The sequence below is a fragment of the Diplotaxodon limnothrissa genome, linkage group LG15, assembly GCF_057381915.1.
Source record: "Diplotaxodon limnothrissa isolate DT_005_m linkage group LG15, D_limnothrissa_male_GT1.1, whole genome shotgun sequence".
Classification (NCBI taxonomy): domain Eukaryota; kingdom Metazoa; phylum Chordata; class Actinopteri; order Cichliformes; family Cichlidae; genus Diplotaxodon; species Diplotaxodon limnothrissa.
Genome location: NC_140610.1, coordinates 43,596,210 through 43,615,146, shown reverse-complemented (window position 1 = coordinate 43,615,146; position 18,937 = coordinate 43,596,210). Strand labels below are relative to the sequence as shown.

The following is an 18,937-nucleotide window of genomic DNA, read 5'->3' as shown; positions in this document are numbered from 1 at the left end:
CATGGTGTAAAGATGAGTTTAAGGAGTCTTAAAAGTAAACTCAATAATGCTGGACTTTACCGAAGAAAACATTTTCACTCCAGAACAACGATCATTAACGCAATCAGAGCAGAGCTTCAAGGACCTGGGCGCACAAAAAGGAGTGAAGAGGCTGAAGCTAACGCGAGGCTCTGTTATGGCCTGTTGCTGTATTTCAAGCAGTGGTGTTGAAGGTTTTGTCAAATCCATCATACAACACAATCTGAGGAAACTGATTGGCAGCTTCATTTTTCACCATGACAGTGATCCCGAACACAGCGAAAAACTATCAGTCTTCCCCAGAGCCCAGACCTCAACATTATTGAAGCAGTGTGGGATCATCTGAGAGAAACTAAAAGGCCGCCATCCATCCAAAGAAGAGCTTTAACTCTACCTGAAGACTACCTAAAGAAATTACAAACTGTTTTGCCTTATATACTGTATTCCCATGTATGTTTGCACATATGTTTTACTCCAGCCCATTTCCCAGAAAAATATAAAGAAATGACAGATGGCTCAAGACTTTTGCACAGCACTGTAACTTTGAGCTTTAAAAAGTTGTGTCATGCAGCAATATGTTAAATCTACATTCTTTCGAGAGGCCAGCCTGCAGCAACTCAGATTTTTACACAACAGGAAAACCACCCAACTTTTTGCTTGATTTATGATCTCAGAAGAAAAATTCACAACGCATGTATTTTGGTCTCAAATACTAATTTACAATTTCCCCCCAGTACAACATATTCAGTCTACTAAGAGTAACATCGATGAACTAGAAGAATGATTTAGTCTACAGCTACCTGACAATGGAGCCAACCCTCACTTATTGCATCTCATTTCAAAAGAACAAGACGGCAACAGCCAAAGTGATCAAGCTGAGGCTTCAATGGAGGACTTCACAAACCAGTCAGTAAGCAGTTTTCACAGCACTCAGTTTCTGTTGTAGAGTTACAGAAATAATAATAATATTCCAGCTCAATCAACATTTATTCCACGGTAAAACTGTGCTGTGTCCACACAGCACTGTACATCATCACACATACACCAGACATGATCGCTGTAACTTTGCAAACATGAGCATCGTGAAAGGCTGTCCTCTGCTAGGTGGCTTCTTGCATGAAATACTATGGCTCACCGCACAATGCTGTGTAAGTACTGATACTAGCTTGTGCTCGCACAGAGGCAGTGACAGGAGAAGCCGACTGTAACTGGCACTGAGTGGAGAAATGACACATTGAGCACAAATGACTGGTGACAGTGAAAACAGCTTGTACTATGTCTGCTTTAAACCAGTTAATTTGCTCCCTGTCGGCTCACTGTTGTTCTCATTCTTTGTGTGTGCAAGTGTGCGTGTGTGTCGGCTCTTTCTGCGGATCCATTTGTCTCTCTTTACCTCACATCCTCTCAATATATCCCATTTTTTGTCTTTTCTTATTTTTTCCTTCTCATTTTTCTTCTCATTTCTCATCACGCTTTCCTTTTGTGCCATCTTTCTTATTCTTCATCAGCTTTTCTATTCTCTCTCATATTGTGATTTTGCGACTTTTCTGTCAATGCTGCTGTTTGGCTCTTCGTTTTTTGTAGCCTTCTTTGTTCTCACTCTCTTTGACTCTTAGTTTTTGACTTTCCTCTTTCGTTTGTATCCCCTCCTCTCCCTCACTCTCCCTCTCTGTTATCTTTCTCCCCCACTCTCTTTATCCTCATTTTACCCTCCGCTCTCTATAAACTAGATTGATGGCTCAATCTTACATGCATCAAGGTGAGAATTACAATTTTTGCACCAACGCACACACACACACACTCTCTCCCTTTGCCTCCCTCCCACACACACACACCTTTTTTCACTCAGGCTAATTTGACATTCACAAAATAAGCTGGTTGCTGGCAGGAGTCAAGTTTAACACAGGATATCAGAGGATATAGTACTGTGCAAAAGTCATGAACCATCCTTCATTTCTTTATATTTTTTAGGAAAAAAGCTTGAAAGTCAATAGTTAGTATGGCCATCTTTGTTTTTCAGCACAGCCTGAACTCTCCTAGACGAGCTTTCTTGTAATTTCTTTAAGCGTTCACTGGAAATCATTCTCCAGGGTTCTTGAAGGACATCCAAAGCTCTTCTTTGGATGTTTCTGTCTTTTGTTCAATTCCCTGTTGAGATGATCCAACACTACTTAAGTAATGCTGAGGTCTGGGCTCTGGGGAGGCCAATTCATGACCAAAAGAAAAAACGCACAACAAAAAACTATCCAGGTATGCTTTTACTGCACTGGCAGTGCTGCTTGGCATCATTATCAGGCTGAAAAAACAAAGCCATTGCCAATCTGTTACATTCCACAAAGCAACAAGTTGGCAATAAAAATGGGCTAAAATACAACCCTAAACAGAGATAGAGCCTTTACTTTGTTTTAAACATGGCTGTAGACACTCATTGTTGTACCTCTATCCTGACTTCCTCCATACATACTGAGGATTTGAACCAAAATTTCATAATTGGATTAATTACTCCATAACACCTGTTGCCACTGATTTTCCAGATGCAATCCTGTTTAATCTGGCACACCTCAGTTAGCGTAATATCAAGGTATAATGTGGTACTGCAGTAACCCATGAAGGCATGAAGGGTTTTGACTTGCCTATGTTGTGTACTGCTTTTTCTGGCCTAAAAACATGTTACACGTAGTGTTCATTTAACAATACAGAGGTGTCTGCCTGCCTCCTGATCAGTGCAACACTAGCTATTCAGAAAAGGTTAGGAGCTGCAGGCCAGGCTAAAAACACAAAACCACAGACTGAAAATAAAACAGGGACATAGTGTGAAAAGTACAGCTGATGTGGAAGTGCTTTAAACCACAATTCTTTCTCATGGCTAGAATGGATCAACACCTCTGAATGAGGAAAAAAAAATGTCTACATGAAAATATATGGAAAAGTTATAGTTGCACTTCTTTAATATATAACCTCATTAAACATTTAGTGTTTAAGTATGTACATGCATCCTTGTGTGCCCTGAAGAGGTGTTCTTAAATGTTTCTTTCTGCAAATATTTTATTTCCCTTGCACTGTGTAACAGCTGCTGTCCAGTCAGTGCAGGTGACTGTTACTGTCTTGATCATGAATGATCAGTTCTCAAGCTGCTGCAGGTTCTAATTACAATTACCACTAAGGTCACAGTGGTATAAGGAGGATCATCTTTGGTGCCAGGCCAAGAAAGTGGAGGTAGGTTACATCCAACCCCAGGATGAAGTTGTCTTCAGGAAAGACAGTAACATTTGTAGAATAGAAACCAACACTATGCCAAAATGCACTTTACAGCAAAACTTTAAAACAGCAAAACCAAGAACAACCAATACCAATCGGATTTCTATGCAAGCATAATGGTTTCTGAAGCATCTGTTCAAGTACTCTGTTCAAAATGTTGATCGTGGCATCACCGTGGAATGAGCCATATATTAAGCTCTGCTGTCATGAAACTTTAGAAACTTTAAGAAGTTGTCAGATCTGATTCATGATTCTTTCCACACAGGTTTTAAATCCATGTGATTATTAAGTTTAGCACCATGTTGTCCTTCAGATCTACAGTCTTATATTAAAATAACAACCTGAAGGTGTTACCAACAGGGCTACCAAGTAGCAAAAATTCCTTCTAGGTTTTTTGTTTAACATCATATTTAATTCAAGTTTTAAAATTTGAAACTTTTTCAGTCAGAATTTATTCAAAACCCTTTTGCCATACATACACGACTTGTTTATCTTGATTATTAAGACATCATGTTCTTTCAACAGCTGTGTGAATCTTGTTCTCTAATCCCCATATTCAAACAAGAAATCAAGAGCCTGATTTATATATTACATTAAAAAGTCAAGTCATTGTGGAAAGCGACAGTAACCAAATTAGTTAAATCCATGGCAACATCTTTTTCAGAAACACACACACACACAAAACCGTAACCCTAACACACACAAAGGCGTCTGTTGTGTAGCGTGACAAAGTGGTGCATATCTTATCAGTGACAGTTAATTTCCATTGCACACAGATACACACAGACACAACCCAAGTATGTGTAGCACAAGTGAAGAGACACACTCGCAAAGCGGAACCCAAACTGACGCCTACATGACCATCATATGAATTATAAATGAAATGTTGGTACATGTAAAGTTATGATTTACTGACACTGTCCTGCTGAGCCTGCATGATGACATAATCAAACCTTCGAGCCTTTCCCAGCCTCTGTTTATCTGTATGTTTGTGTGTGTAAGAGAAACACAGACACACACACATACAGAGTACATGGATAATTTTGCAGTCAAAGATGCTTGATTATACCGCATCCCCATCTAAAAAAAAAAAAAAAATCCAATGTATGCTGATTCTTGCTTTTTTCCCTTTTTTTTTGAAGCTTCTGAATCATTTATAACGTAGGAAGGAATTAGGAGGGGAAAATGCTAAACGCCTTTTCTTGTGCTGTTGAGAGAAACATGCTTCTCATTTCAGGAATTGTATGGTGATGGCAAATCCCCTTTCTTTGTATAACATCTGATCAAATGCTAATTTAGCTGAAAGCTGCTGTCCAATAACCTCTGAAGTGAAGACTATGTAGTCAGTGAAAAATTGTAAGTAAAAAAAACAAACATTAGTTGAAGCTGTCAGATACATGTATATGAGTAAAATGTGCATTCGTTGGAAATGTAATTAGGTAAAGAACAGTTTCTGAGAGACATTTATTCAAAACATCACACCAATAGAAATTTAAATCAACACTTTATGATGTGAAGAATATGTATATACAGTAAAGGGTGAAGTTCTATATTGGAAAAAGGCCCTCCATATTGACTCTTTACCCCTTGAAATCATACTAGGAATATCCCTTAAAGCTCTTTTCTGAACTGAGCAGTTTCTGTCATATTTAAGGCCTGCTGGGTTTGCATCAGAAGTTACTGAGGGTTACCTCTGCCTACGCAACTACCCTTGGAAAAACCCGGAAACTATGTACATCTTTATCGTAATATCCTGTGGTGTCAAAAACACGTAATTAAGGGTACAGGGGAGGTCATCAGATGTCATTTTTGTGGGTGAGAGAGATAAAGGGTTGAAATTAGGGCCACATGGCTTAAATACTGCACATTGCATTTGTTACATATGAATGCTTATGTAACAATATTTCTTTGTACCATTTCTGCTAAACAAGTAAAGAAGTTGCAATTCTCGCTGGGAGAAAAAAAACACTTTTCAAAGCAAAAAGCTAAAATGTCAAAATTTGAAATGAAAATTAACTTCTGAAGGTTCTGAGAATTATTGGGGGGAACATAGAAACTGCACCAAATAACGAAATTTTAATTAAATATGATTAAATAAACAATATTCTGTTGTTGATATTCACAAAAAAATGAAATAACAGATGGATTCCCCCCCCCCAACTTCAGTTAATCCAAATCACAAATGCAAATGAATTCTTTCCAGAGTTTCGATACCACTGCTTTTCTACCTTTGCAATGCTCCACTTTCACTAAAAACACATATGGCCTTCAGTGACCAAGCCTCACAGGTAAGTCAATATTCCCCACAGCTGCTGTACTGTAAAGACTTTCACAGCAACATTTCCGTCTGTTTTGTTTGAGATCTCAGATTTTTTTAAACCTACATTTGCTTTGATATGAAACAGATAGAATAGAATATGAATCAGTATACTAAACACAAAGCAGAAACATGGGAACTGATTTACACCAAACCACCACATGTTCAGTCTGACTGCTTGGCACATTAGCGTTCTGACATGGATCTCTGCTGGGTGATGTCTGCAAATATTTAGCTTCACATTTCTCATTATGATACAGACATGGGAAAACTGAGAAACATGGCCAAAATATAATCATATTTTATAATAATTATTGTAAAAAAATAACACTAAGTCTATGTTATGACAATATAACACTATGAAATGTCAGGGAAAAAACATGTTAGGAAACCTCTGAACCTACTCAAAGACATGACAAATTTCCATTAACATATGGTTTAAAAGCTTAAACTGGTGCCCTTTTATCCCTACCATCAATACCAGTCAAAAATAAACACTTAACTGGTTGATTGTTTGGCATTTCTCCAAACCAACATCATGAAAATCGCAAAGCTGCGACATAACTTTAGTGATATATCAGCCGCTGTAGCTGTTGAACCTCAGTTAGGTTCATTTCCACAGTGGTAAGTGTGTTTCACAAATGAGTCCTCCAGTGCCAGAGGCCAGTCTAGTTAGCCAACCTGTGGGCCCTGCTGAACTGAGTGCTTCATATAAAACATTATTATTATTATTCCCTCCCTGGGAGCTGGTTATAGCCGCTCTGAAAACTCATTTCCCTCTCCTCTTGTCCATGTGAATGCCTCCTGATAGGGAGAGGGAAGGAGAAAGGAACAATAACTGCATTTCATATGACAGGGAAATGAATAATTTCAACTGTGCGTGTGCATGCAGTTTATGTATGTGTGCTCTTGTGTTATTTAGTGTAGTGTACAGTATTGTGTGTGAGTGTGCCTTGTGCCATTGTGGCGCGATTGGGCATTGTGATACACACGACGAGCACAGTGACTGGAGCATCGATCTTGTTTTCTCGAGAAAGAAAAGAGAGAAACTGAGACAGAAGTCAAATTGTAAGAGAGATTTCCACAAAAAACATTGCAATAAGCTAATAAATTGATGACTGTTTTAAAAATGATGCTACACTCAACAAAAATATAAACGCAACACCTTTGTTACTGCTCCCATTCCCCATGGGATGGACGTAGAGACCTAAAATTCATTCCAGATACACAATATAACCATCCCTCCCAAACAGTGGTCACAAATCAGTCCAAATGTGTGGTAGTGGGCACATCTGCTATATTGAGATAATCCATCCCACCTCACAGGTGTGCCACATCAGGATGCTGATCTGACATCATGAGTAGTGCACAGGTGTACCTCAGACTGCCCACAACAAAAGGCCACCCTGGAATGTGCAGTTTTTTGCGCTATTGGGGGTCTGGGGACCCAGAACCGGTCAGTATCTGGTGTGACCACCATTTGCCTCATGCAGTGCAACACATCGTCGCATGGAATCTATCAGATTGTCAATTGTGGCCTGTGGAATGTTGGTCCACTCCACTTCAATGGCTGTGCGAGGTTGTTGGATATTCGTGGGAACTGGTACACGCTGTCGTATACGCCGGTCAAGCACATCCCGAACATGCTCAATGGGTGACATGTCCGGTGAGTATGCTGGCCATGCAAGAACTGGGACATTCTCAGCTGCCATCTGCCCTGAACAATGTGAACCATGATTCATCCGTGAAGCGCACACCTCTCCAACGTGCCAGACGCCATCGAATGTGAGCATTTGCCCACACAAGTCTGTTACGGCGACGAGCTGGAGTCAGGTCAAGACCCCGATGAGGACGACGGGCATGCAGTTGAGCGTCCCTGAGACGGTTTCTGACAGTTTGTGCAGAAATTGTTTGGTTGTGCAAACCAATTGTTCCAGCAGCTGTCTGGGTGGCGATCTTGGAGGTGAACCTGCTGGATGTGGAGGTCCTGGGCTGGTGTGGTTACACGAGGTCTGCAGTTGTGAGGCCGGTTGGATGTGCTGCCATATTCTCTGAAACGCCTGTGGAGACGGCTTATGGTTGAGAAATGAACATTCAATGCACGGGCGACAGATCTGGTTGACATTCCTGCTGTCAGCATGCCAATTGCACGCTCCCTCATTGCTTGTGGCATCTGTGGCATTTTGCTGTGAGACAAAACTGCACATTCCAGGGTGGCCTTTTGTTGTGGGCAGTCTGAGGTACACCTGTGCACTACTCATGATGTCAGATCAGCATCCTGATGTGGCACACCTGTGAGGTGGGATGGATTATCTCAATATAGCAGATGTGCCCACTACCACACATTTGGACTGATTTGTGACCACTGTTTGGGAGGGATGGTTATATTGTGTATCTGGAATGAATTTTAGGTCTCTACGTCCATCCCATGGGGAATGGGAGAATGGGAGCAGTAACAAAGGTGTTGCGTTTATATTTTTGTTGAGTGTATGAAGAAGAATATTGTGAAAATGTATATTGTATTTTAAGTTTTTCTACATGCATAGAGCACTACAGTGTGTAGCATCAACCATTAATCCATTAATTAAGGTGTTTTTTTCCTTTATTTATTTATTTTTTAATTTTAAAAAAGGGCTACTATTGGCTTTGGGATTAGTGCAAAAAACAAAACAAGGGAACTTGAAGCAGCAGGGTTAATACTCTCACAGCACTCTGTCACTCTATATACTGAACTAAGCAATCTTGCATTCGAGTTGTGTGATTGGTTGAACCATGAGTTAGGGACAAAAGAAAAAAATCACAATATGCACTAATACTGAGTTCTTTCATCACTGCATCAGTCGGTTTTGATGTTTGCAGATGACACTGATCTGCATTGAACGTCAGGAGCAGGTGGAATAAAGCCTGGAGAGGTGGAGGTATGCTCTGGAGAGAAGAGCAGCAAAAGTCAATAGAAGCCACACAGAATACATGTGTGCAAAAAAGGAGGCAGCTGTAAGACGCAAGGAGTGGAGGTAGTGCAGGTGACGTTTTAATAAGGAACAGACAAGCACTGGAGAGGTGAAGGAGAGTCCAGGGAGGGTGGAGTGGGTGGAGACAAGTATTGGGAGTGATTTGTGAGAGAAGGATAGAGGTAGAAGTGAAAGGGAGGGTTTACAAGATGGTAAGATTAGAAATAAGCATTTTTTTTAATGGAACAACTGAAGAATAACAACACACATTAGACTGGATGAGACCAACCAGATGTTGGCAGGACAGGAGTGGAAGGGCGTAGTTGGTTTGGCCCCTGTTCAAAAGTAACAGCAGAATATCCTTAAAAATTGGTCACTACTAAGGTGGGTGCACATGGTGATTCTTAACTTTTAATCAGTCTAATGCTTCAGACAATCACACCATCTTTTCGTCACTTGATCAATATAATGTCAATCAATCATGTAAAAACAGACTACGCTGTATGGAACTTCTGCCATCAGAGTTCAGCGAAGACAAATTTGCACAATAAGGGCAAAGCTGGCAAAAACGATTCAATGGCCACCTCAACAATTTAATAAAACCTTTTCTTCAATCATTTGCTAACATGTATATTTTTTTAAACAAAACAGTGCATTAGCAGTGGTGCTTTTGTAAAGTGTCAGGAAGTACCAGCGCTAACTCTGTTAGACACAGTGCCATTGTGTTCATCATTTAAAGAGAGAATCCTCTGTGAAATAATGAATTCAATGAATAATGTACTACATACAGAAATAATTTCTGTCTGGTCCAGATCTGATCAACATCTTGCCCTGAGACGCTTGACATTCCTCCACCAGAGAGAGAGAATGAGAGAGGCACACAGTGAGGCAGTGTCCTTCAGTATTCAAAGAACCAACAGATTGTTTCCTCTCATGTTTGGATTTCTGAAGGCAGAAATTCCATAAAGACCCCCTGCCAACCTGCCCGAGGACACGGCACACTCCAACCATGCTGCTTCAAAGGCTCTCCAAAAGCTCTCTCAGTGTGTATGTGTGTGTCCATGTGTGGGATCCCGCAAGAAATACCAGTTTTCTTGTGCGTGCATATAGATGAGGGTGTGATTCTGCATATAAGCATTTCTCTGTGTGTGCACAGAATACAGGAGTATCCTTCCTTGTACAGGAAGTAGTCATGCTAGGTAAACAGGAGTGCAGGCTAATCCAGTGAGGAGTGGGAATTCTGCATTAGCATTTGAATAGTACTCAGCAGCACGAGCATTGCTGACAAAAGACACATCCTCTGTCCTGGCATACACTCACACACAAATGCTTGACATGTACTAAAAAAATTAATGTTTTTTAGCAGCCACAGACAAGTAGCTTAAAGGTTCCTTCTGATTAAAAAATGGCAACCTGCTGATTGTTTTCAAATGTTGGAGGTGTGTAAATGTTACCTGCCTACCATTTACACACCTCTGCAAAGACACACCTTTAATCAACCGTGTCAATAATATACCGTAATTGTCGGGCTATAAGCCGCTACTTTTTGCACAAGCTTTGAACCCTGCGGCTTTTAGTCAGGTGCGGCTTTTCTATGGATTGTCCATGATTTTTGTCATATCGTAAGACGATTTGTTTTGTTTGTTCCGCTGTTGTACGGCACTACGTTGCCTGGCGGAAGGGCATGTGATCAGACACACAGTATCGGGGTTCAAGAGTGGTATGTTGGTCACGTGTCCATCCGCCAGGCAACATAGTGCTGTACAAGTAGCGCGAAAAACAAACTTCAAATTAACGCTACGCGTTCAGCGGGAGTCGTGGATGACGAGCGGCGATAAACTTGCGAAAAGCAAGTTATGCTCAACTCCACCATTGGATTCTGACAGCGTGGAAAAGTGTGAAAACATCCATGATCAAGGGCTGGACTGCTGCATTATGGAGAGGAGGACACCGCCACGGCCCTTCAGAGGGTGTTCGACTCTGACACTGACAACGAGGATTTCTTTGGTTTTGCAAGTGACAACGAATGAAAGAAGCTGAGAATGGATGACGTAGCCATCCTGAGCCTGTTCGTATCCGACACTGGAGGAGAGGACTTTGGTGGTTTTAGTGCGCAGGAAGAAGAGAAAGATGGTGGTGAATGACTGACTTTTCTTCTTGTTAAAGCCGTGTCACTGCACCTGAGCCTAAAAGGTAGTCTGAATCTATTTTTCTGGTGTGCTGGAGGTTATTGTTATGTACTACATTTGTTACTCATTTATGAAGCACAGTACATGTTTCGTACTTGTAATTACCGCTACTTGTACACAGAGATGGGCGTAATCTGATTACTTTTTCGAGTAACGAGTAAAGTAAGGGATTACTATTGCAAAAATGGTAATTAGATTACCGTTACTTTCCCGTAGGAACGCTGCGTTACTGCGTTACTAAAACCGTGATTTTTTGCGAGAATGTCTCACGACAGTGACGTAAGCGAGTGCGCCGTTAGTGACAACAGCTGTGTGTAGATCAACAATGGATAATATATCGAGTGCGGGAGAGAGTATGAGCGTGCAGCGTTTAAAGCGTGGAAGTACTGACCTTACTTTGAGTTTGATTCCATAAAAAGTGACAAAAACATTAGCGTCCGTTGTGCGTGGGAAGAAAACTTCTTTTTAAAGCGAAAAAATCCCTAAACTTCCAAGCAAGTACCGAGTGCGCAACGACGTAATGGGAAATTCACAGAGAAAGTCGCGGATTCTTCAAGTGTTTTACTTCCATCTATTTGAAAGAGTGAGTGTAAACACAAAAAATATTTTATTTTATGTGCTGGAATGTGCAGAAAATAGGTTTAAATGTTAAACTAATTTATTCAACTCAGAGAATGTTGCATATAATTAAATTTTTGCTTGATGCATAAAGTTAAAAGATTAAAACTGATAAAACAAGTTAAAAAAAAGAGATTTTTCCATTTGATTACATTTTGTATGATGGATTATGTAGAAAAAGTAGAATTGGGCTGAAAGATCTATCGCTTTATCACCTCTTCAGGTTGTAAATCATGTTTTTAAAAAGTAACTAAGTAATTAATTACTTTTAAAAATAAGTAATCAGTAAAGTAACGGGATTACTTTTTTGGGGAAGTAATCAGTAATTAGTTACTGATTACTTTTTTCAAGTAACTTGACCAACACTGCTTGTACATATACCTAAAAAGTTATGCAAATATGTACCCATAACTTGTTTTTCAAAATATTAATAAAAGGGGTGTGTCTCCAAACAGCCATCTCTTTCCTGACAATTCCCTTTGTGCATATTCTCTTACATATGATGAGTCAACATTGAAACACCTGCGGCTTTTGGTCAGGTGCGGCTAATGTATGTAAAAAACAGGATTTTCCCCTGATTTTAGCTTGTGCAGCTAATATTCAGGTGCGCTTTGTAGTCCGGGAAATACGGTACTTACAGTGTAATTAGGTTAACAACAAGGATAGGACCCTATGTAAGCGGTACATGATTGCATGCATGTTTCATTACCACAGGAACATACATGTTTGTTTAGAAATCTTGCTTGTTCAATTTCCGAAGTGCAACTAGGATTAAGATTTTTTTCATAAACAGAAAGGATAAAGTTCCAGAAGTGTGACGTATTGTCCACCTCCTATGGCCTTTCAAGAATTCGTGAGATTAGCTTGCATTTATACAGCACGAACCTTGTTTTTTTTGTGTCGTAATTCCTGCCCCACAAACATTCCTGCTTCTGCAGTGGAATTCGCGATAAACCAGAAATGATCAGGGTGGAGTTTGTAGTTCTGAATGCCAAACACACGCCTTGAGACTGCATTCATTCACACAAAAACAAGCACTGTTTGCCAACATTGAAACAGCTACAAGCAAATTTAGACTAATTCAAACGAGTGTAAAAAAGAACAAAAATAAAGGAAAATTATTATATTAACTAAGCATTCGGTCAACAACAACAAAAAAGATGTGCAAAGACTTAGATGGCAATAAGTCAAACATAAAGCTACAGTCACAAAAAAGAGAGAAACAGTGATTGGAGACCACGCCACAACCAAAATTACTGCGATCATGTGTAATAAACTAAAAATCTCACTGCATTTGAAATGTTTGCTTTGAAGTTGGGCTCCAGGTCTGTGACGACTTGCAGACAGTTACTGTCTGCAATAAGGTGGAGTCAGACTGCCATCAGTCTCAGGCTGGATGGGAACGAATTGTCAATTAAATGCCATCTCTTTGTTGCAATATAACAATTATTTGTGATATGTCATCAGTAATGACAAATCTGTTGCCAAACCCAGAAATTCATAATAACTACTTACATTTAGAGTCTATAGCCAGAGCTCAGAGATTAGAAATTGTTGTACTTTTCAGCAAAGACTAAGTGAGATTGATTGGAACATGTTGGCAATCTGTATTAATGAATCAGCAGTTATTTGCAAACCTTTGCCAGTCTGTCTGAGAATGATTGCAGGCAGTTCTAGTTGGACCGTGAATATCTGAAGACAAGTTGCCTTCCATTGTATTACCTGTGCAATTATGTTGCAAACAAAATTAGTCACCATGAGGTTTATAAGTAATTATATTCTCAATGTCTGTGCAACCAACATATCGCTGCAATTACTTAAATTCAGTCACTAAATGTGAAGAAGTATTCAATGTAATCACTGAGTACTCACCAACTGTTCCCAGTTGTGAGGAGGTGACTCTCTTATTTTTATTCTAATGTGACAGCAAACGTGCACACACTCATTTCTCAGTCACACAGTCTGCACAGTCAAATTTCACATGCACATTGACAGCTTGCATGAACTCAGGGGTGTGGATGTGGATAGACAAGATCATTTTGCATGCACAAACAGAAAGAATATTTTAAGTTTAATGGGACAGCTAGCAGAGTGTATCATCAAATATTGCACAAAAGGATTTTACACTGAATTAGGAATTTAAAACTAAGAAGTTTCTGTTGAGCAAAATTCCTCAGACAAGTTTCCTGTTTTTTTATAGATACATTTGGTTTGATTCCAAATGTTTTTCTCTCTAATTAAGACTGTATCACTTCTCTAGCGCTCCTGTTTAAACTTGCATTTGGAGAATACACCACGGCACTAGAAAGAGCCAAATATATTCTTCTTTTCTTATGATACAAGCAGACTGTGTGCATGGTAATGATGATACCAGGCAAATCTGTACCTACAGATTTACACTGGGTGTGAAAAACTGTAGGATTAAGTTGGCAAGTCTGTATCTGGCTGGGTATTAGCCGAGGTGCATTTCAGCATGTGTGTCCTGACTTGAAAATGATACATTCATTTTTACACACACACACACACACACACACACACACACACACACACACACACACACCCACACGCACACACACACACACACACACACACACAAGACACACACACACACACACACACACACACACTGTTCTGCTGAATGAACAGCGATTCTCTCATTAGCTTGTAGGCTCACAGCTTACCGAACAAGTCCACACAAGACAAGACAAGACACTCTTTTTTTCCTCTTCTTTTGATAGGCTAAAGTGGTTGCAGCTGTTTCTATCCCTCCAACTGAAGTAGTTTAATTACATTTCAGATTTCAGATTTGAGGCATTTAGCTGAGAATCTTATCCAGGTCAACATACAATGAGAGCAACAGCAGATTAAGCTTCATTGCATGAATTATCAGCAGTTTGAAAACACCTCCCTATTCACACAAAATTAAGGCACGCCTCAAAATTAAGACGATTCATATTGTTCCCGACTTTACATTATTGTTAATGAGGGGGCATTTACAATAATGTAACGTTCTACATAAATTATTGTCAAAAATTACAATTGCTTTGGAAGTCAGCTGCTTAAGGGTTTCTCTTGTTCAGCATAATCACGTTGATCATCACTGAGTTAGCTTAACCCTTGTGTGGTGTTCGTATTTTTGTTACTCAGCCAGTGTTCATGGGTCTGGTGGACCCGCTAGAGTTTTGGCTTTCCAAATTAACACTATCAAACAATTTTATGTTAAATTACTCAACAGATGTTTACTTCATCCCAATTACAAGACATATGAACAGCAAACATGGTTAATTTTTTCCCTTTACCTTTGTTAGATCACATTTATGAATTAATGTGCTTCTCGTTTTTCTTTTATATAAAATGTTATAAATAAATCAGTTATAATCAAGTGGAGTGAGTGGAAAGACACAACACATTTACACGTGAAAAAATAATTAATTGTTTAATTTTTCTTTTGAAAAAAACTGAACACGGGTCTCACAGACCCGAACACCATACAAGGGTTAACTCATCTCTGCCAGGCCGTCCTTCTTCATGATCTAGTTGTGCACAAACACATGATTTGCCACTTCAGTCACTCCAACTCTGAAGGTCAATGCAGAGGCACATCACCTGACCATCATCACCCATCTGCCCAGCTGTTCCCCAGGTGTCCCTAGATAGTCCATCCATCATCTCACAGTTTTTGGGTATACACACACATTGTGACTGACATACGACTCTGTATTCTTAAAATAAAAAAAGTCTAATCCACACACCATCTGTGCAAACTTTATTTACAGCGTACTTCAGCTGAACCAAATCCACCTACAAGAGCAAAAGAAGGAAAGGGCTGCTGTAACTGTATCTCCAGTATATGCATTTTAAACCCCTTCGAAGCACAGCCAAATGCAACGTAATAACAGTTTGTTTTTTAACAGCAGCAGCTTCACTCTTATTGCTTGTGTGCAAAGGTTTCATAAGCATGCTACTTAATAACACGTCTCCAACATATTTACAGTTTAGACTGAAAAGTCTCAAATATGTTTCTTGTAGGTGTCTCGCATAATTTCGTTTTTTTAATCCTACTGCTAGGGCAGGGGAGGAAACAAGCCACCGCACCGCTGAGACATCCAAGGAGTATTATGCTCCCCTCTCAACAGGTAAGAAAATCACATTAGCACACTACATCAGAATTCTTTAACAGATAGCGAGGCGGCGGTCTCCTTCGATGGATATACAATAAAGCGCCTGTAACCCACTTCTTGCTGTCTCATGTGGCGATTTTTGTAGAACATAACATAGAGGATGAAATTTACAGCTGAGATTTCAATCAGCGCTATAAAACTGCGGACTCTATATATGTAGTGCGCTATATATCAAATGGACATTTGAACACATCTCTAGTATCTTATAAGAGATGAGTTTCCCAGATCATCTGATGAACCACTCCAACTTTTTAAGCCCCAAGGAGTGAGATATACATACTTTGCTCCAAATTGTATACTCTGACTTCAGTGCACACCCTTTGCTAGCACTGTGGTTTTGCTTTCCTGATCTTTTTAGTATTCTATCAAACAAATGTTGAAATCTACAGTCACGGTAGAGTGACAAGGTGAGTAAGACTGTCACGAATGATGACTTATCTTCCTGCTTTTGATTCAGTCTGCGAACCTTTCTGCCCACGCAGACAGAGCATGCTACTCTATAATAGTCAATACGTGCACACAGTCAAGCACACGCACCTGCTGTTCAAACCTCCTGTTTAAGAAGGGCACCCAATCAAAATAAAGTTGGATTAAAGGGAGAAAGATGGAGTTAAAACAGCTCTTTTTCAGACAGAGAATACCTACAGCTGTAGGCCTCCATTGAAAAGCTGGTTGCAGGTTTCAGAGAAGCCTAAAGCTTGATTTATCCTACGTCGTAACTTTCATAGTAACTGGAAACTCCTTTTATTCCTACACAACAACTTTCCACAGTATTCGAGTTATTGCGTTGTGCTTCAACCCGCATTATGTTTCTTGGGAGGTGCACACCAGGTAGAAGGTTGCAGTGTAGGGTTAAAATAGGGTTCCGGTTATGGCATAAGTTACGACATAGAGCTGACGCAGAAGTGTAAATCTATTCTGTATATATAGGATGATGTGAAGAATGTTATTCCTGTGAAGCAGCTTTTACACTAGCTCTAAATTCACTGCACTGTAACAGATCACACATACACTCACAAAAATAAACGCACACTGCAGGTGGTCTAACTGCAACGTGGGTTTCTGCCGTGTACTCAGAACTTTCTGAAAGCCTTCATTCAGTGCTTAGTGTGCACTTTAGCAACAAGCAAACATTAACAAGGGCCTCGGGGAGGTCAGAGGTCTGTACGCTGGTGTTGAAGAACAAATAATGTGATTCGAGTACATGCATATTAATTTCAGAAAAGCACAAAGAACACAACAGCTTATGAGAGATCTTTCCTACTTCATATGCAGAATTTATTTTTTGTATTTTTTGCAGTTTCTATAAACACATGTTCCTTTGACACAGACTGCTGAGTCCCAGCGTGTGGTGGAGATGCTGAATATGTAGCAGTCCTCACACAGAAATGCCCTGCACATACACGCTGGAGTGGTACTTCCATCTAAAAATCTTGCATCTTGGATCCTTATTCATTAGATTTATTCAGGTAAAGTACATTGAAGCGGATGCATTTTACCTGTTGTGCCTCACAACAAAACAAATTCCTGACCCAGAACACTCTTTACAAAGGTCAGCTACAATTTATCTTAAGCATAGATAATCTTTTCTTGATAAATTCATACAGTATCCCTGCTAATTATGTGGTTTATACCATGTATGACAATCTCACCATATTCTTACGGACATTCGGTCGATCGGGGCTCAAGAGTTGGCAGTTCGTCTTGTAATCGGAAGGTTGCCGGTTCGAGCCCCGGCTCCGACAGTCTCGGTCGTTGTGTCCTTGGGCAAGACACTTCACCCATTGCCTACTGATGGTGGTCAGAGGGCCCGGTGGCGCCAGTGTCCGGCAGCCTCGTCTCTGTCAGTGCGCCCCAGGGTGGCTGTGGCTACAATGTAGCTGCCATCACCAGTGTGTGAATGTGTGTGTGAATGGGTGGATGACTGAATGTCCTGTAAAGCGCTTTGGGGTCCATAGGGACTAAGTAAAGCGCTATACAAATACAGGCCATTTACCATTCAGTTGGGCTGTTACACAATTCCTACATGGTGTGCATGTGTGCGCTGGCAGCTCTGTTTAACAAGGTAAGAGAGACAGGATCAATACGTTTATACCCCCAGCTACAGTGAACATGTTGCGGGTCTTTTGCATAACAGACGTCCTGCAGTGAACACAGGGCATGGGTATCAAGCTGGGTCGAAAATGAACCCAATTATCTTCAAAGGAACCACTGCAATCTGATAACTGAATTAAACAATGATAAGAGCTCTGATAGTGGATACTGAGCGTGCAACACTTCATTAAAAAAAGGAATGAAATTTAAAATGACAAACTGAGTATTACCTCACAATTTACTGAGTTGCTCTGATAGGAATACTGTAGGATTAGAAAACTGATTTTTCACTGATAATAAATCTACTGAAAAATAAAAGTTTTTAACTTGCAACACAGAAGACAACATTTAGTTTACTCTGGGAGTCAAGTCAAGAAAAGCAATCAGAAGAAAGTTGGGATCTTTGGTGGCATTTGCTCTCATCTCACCTTTGAGATGTTTTAGTCTTGTTTTTAGTCCACTGCATGGCCAAAGTATTTTACAGGTCAAGAATTCACCAATACATTAAGAGAAAGTGCAACGATTGAAAGAGCTCATTAGTGATGTTTAGGTCCACCGGAGGTAATTACAAAGAGTAAACACTTTCCCCCCATCATTAAACTTCACTAGACTTTTTTTTCTGACAATTTGGTTGCTTTACTTAAGATTAATGTCAAAAAGGACTTTCTCATATTGGAGCAATTCTTTACAACTTTTTTTTCCGTTTCCATGTCTGTTTCAGAAACTCCTTCACTCGGGATTTGGGTTCATGATGCTGCTAAAACTAGTGCGACTGCCCCGAGCTCCGCAGACGTCCCGCTTAAGTCCGCCACGCGTACACAGCAGGTCATATTTTTACTTCACCTGGTTGTAGGTTGTCTCTCCTGCTACTCCGCCTCCCCCTGCTACCGCTCCTGGACTGAGCTCCGGCAACCTCCTCCGGCTCAACACCAGCAGGTAAACCAGCGCTCCCAGCCACACCAGCACCGCCACGGCCACCGCCAGCCTCCGACAGAGTCGCTTCATTTTCCGGTCAGGAGGAACCGGCGGCGCCCGCAGCCCGGCTGCTGTCAGAAGTCCATTTCACAGAAGCGAGAAAAGAAGTGAAAGAAGCGGACTCGGAGCCAGCCTCCACTCACTGACACGGCAGCAGCGTGCCTGGTCCCGCTCACTGTAAAGCACCGACTACACGCTCGCTCGCCCTCACTCTCGCTCCTTCAACTCACAGAAGCGCGAGCGCTTCTCTGACACGCCTGACAGCCGTAAGCGCGTGCGCTGGTGTGCGCGAGCATGTTATTGTGTGTGTGTGTGTGTGTGTGTGTGTGTGTGTGT

The 18,937-nt window shown here is 40.6% G+C and overlaps 1 protein-coding gene across 1 annotated transcript in view; it reads right to left on the bottom strand.

Annotated features, from left to right (window-relative positions):
• Window positions 1-18,631, bottom strand: part of LOC146618083 (polypeptide N-acetylgalactosaminyltransferase 14-like) — a 264,598-nt gene extending 245,967 nt beyond the window's left edge. Inside the window, exons 1-3 of the mRNA XM_085372113.1 lie at window positions 18,526-18,631; window positions 15,724-15,734; window positions 10,940-10,954 (exon numbers count right to left, since the gene is read on the bottom strand). Coding sequence (XP_085228239.1) covers window positions 10,940-10,954; window positions 15,724-15,734; window positions 18,526-18,631 — 132 coding nt within the window. The remainder of the gene's footprint in view (window positions 1-10,939; window positions 10,955-15,723; window positions 15,735-18,525) is intronic.
• Window positions 18,632-18,937: the final 306 nt, after the last annotated feature.